Genomic DNA, 1,940 nt, shown 5'->3' on the forward strand with positions numbered 1-1,940 from the left:
GCTGGATTGTTGGTAAGAGGCACCATGGGCTAGAATTCAGGCTCATCCCAGTTGGCTGGCAGGAAGATAAGTCTATAGACCTCTGGGATGGGTGACTCTCAGGGACTGGGCTCTGCAATAGCAACTGTGCCCATGGATTTCTTAGAACCAACCAGGAAGCACACTGAGCACTCCTGGAGAGGGCAGCCGTTACCCGGAATCCAGCCACACATGCAGAATCCCATTCACCACCCTCCTCTCCAGTCTCTGGGGTTTCATGTCACCCACCTCCCCTTTTACGTTCCACTAACCTTGTCCCTGTAAACTTGTATGTGCATGACTCCTGTTTTCTATCACCTGACAAAGCACCAAGCAGGGTGGCAAGAGGCTCTCCAGTTCAAGGCCAACCTAGACTGTGTAGTGAGTTTCAAGTAAGCCTGGGCTACACAGCAAGACCGTCTCAAGAAGAAAAACAAAACCCACAAGGGCTGAGGATATGACTGCATATCAAAGATTGATTGCATGAAGCCCTAGGTTCAATTCTAAGCACTGAGAAATAAAAATAAAGATAAGAGCATCAGATGGTGTGTGAGGTAGGGGCTAGGCGTGGGAATAAGGATGTCCCCACCAATCTGCATGGCCCTACACTCAGCTGATGCTATCCCCTGGCTTAGGCCTCCTTTCAGAAGCTGTACTGTGTCCTACAAACACGAAGACTTCAGCTTACATGGACACATCCTGGAGTCCTTAGGGAGCTTGCAAAAGTCTGGCATACTTGCTCTGAGTCTGCAATAAGGAACCACATGATTCCCCTTCTCCACAGTCCTGCTCTGGAGACCTGCACACAGAAAGCCCAGTAGTGCCCACAGGGTTGGGGTGATGTCATGTGTAGGACTTCTTTTCAGTCAGCTAGTCTTCTCCAGGTCTGGTAAGCGGCCCCTTTCTTCCTCCCGTGCTCTCAGACTTCTAATGACTAACAGTTCCAGCCAGAGGGAGGACCTCTCCTTTGGAGCCCTCTAGGTTCTAGATAGTTGTCTGTAGAAGAGCCTTAAACCTCTGTAGCCTTGGCCAGATTGTCTCTGCCAGTGTGCTCTGTAATGCCCTGCTAGCTCTTTAGACTCTCTTTGCTTCTCTAGGAGTGTGCCTGGCCCCGAGGATTAAAGATTGTAAACATGACAAGAGGTTTTACCATGTGGAGGTTGCCTCCTAATGGGGCTTAGCAGCACTCTTGACCCTGCATGTGTTTCTTTGTGACAAAATAATGTCACCCAGGGTGCATCTATAAAGTCACATTGTGCCCTTCTGGTCATGTCCAGAGGACTGTGATTCAAATCAACTTTGCTTCTTCAAAGAGACAAACAGACTCCCTGGAGCAGTGATCGTCAACTGGGAAGAGTGTTCTGAATCAGCCTCTACCCCTTCCCTTAATGGTCTGCAGTGTCCAGGAATGTTAAGGTCCCTGCCCAGAGGTGAAGTCTCACCCCCATTCTGTACTGCACAGAGTGGTTCAAACTGGCCTCAATGGACTCAGCGGCAAGTGTCCCTGAGGCCTGCTGATTAACTATTGTCAGAAAAGGGCATTGTATCACAAAAAGTACTTTGGTCTTTAAGGATCTTAGGAGAGTGGGGGCTAAGGTGTGTAAAGGAGTTAAATTTACCATAGGGGATTCTGGAAGAATATATCTGGAGATAGGAAAAAAAAAAAAAGGGTCTGGGCTATGTGGAATGTTGACTCTTTGTTCCTGGAAGAATTCTAGCTAGTGTGGGGCAGTCCCTCAGCAGTGACACTAAATAGGATCCTGGGGCAGAGGACATTGAGCTAACAGCTCATCCAGTTAGTAGGTTACTTAGCTGGTTGGTTGGATGGATGGATGGATGGATGGATGGATGGATGGATGATGGATGGATGATAGATGGATGGATGGATGGATGGATGGATGGATGGATGGATGGATGGATGG

At 48.6% G+C, this 1,940-nt stretch overlaps 1 protein-coding gene across 1 annotated transcript in view; it reads left to right on the top strand.

The window, feature by feature from the left end:
• Positions 1-1,940, top strand: part of LOC114627957 (proton-coupled amino acid transporter 3) — a 27,847-nt gene that overhangs the window by 2,823 nt on the left and 23,084 nt on the right. The window contains exon 2 of the mRNA XM_028775896.1: positions 6-12. Coding sequence (XP_028631729.1) covers positions 6-12 — 7 coding nt within the window. The remainder of the gene's footprint in view (positions 1-5; positions 13-1,940) is intronic.

This window comes from Grammomys surdaster, unplaced genomic scaffold (assembly GCF_004785775.1).
Source record: "Grammomys surdaster isolate TR1022 unplaced genomic scaffold, NIH_TR_1.0 262, whole genome shotgun sequence".
Classification (NCBI taxonomy): Eukaryota; Metazoa; Chordata; class Mammalia; order Rodentia; family Muridae; genus Grammomys; species Grammomys surdaster.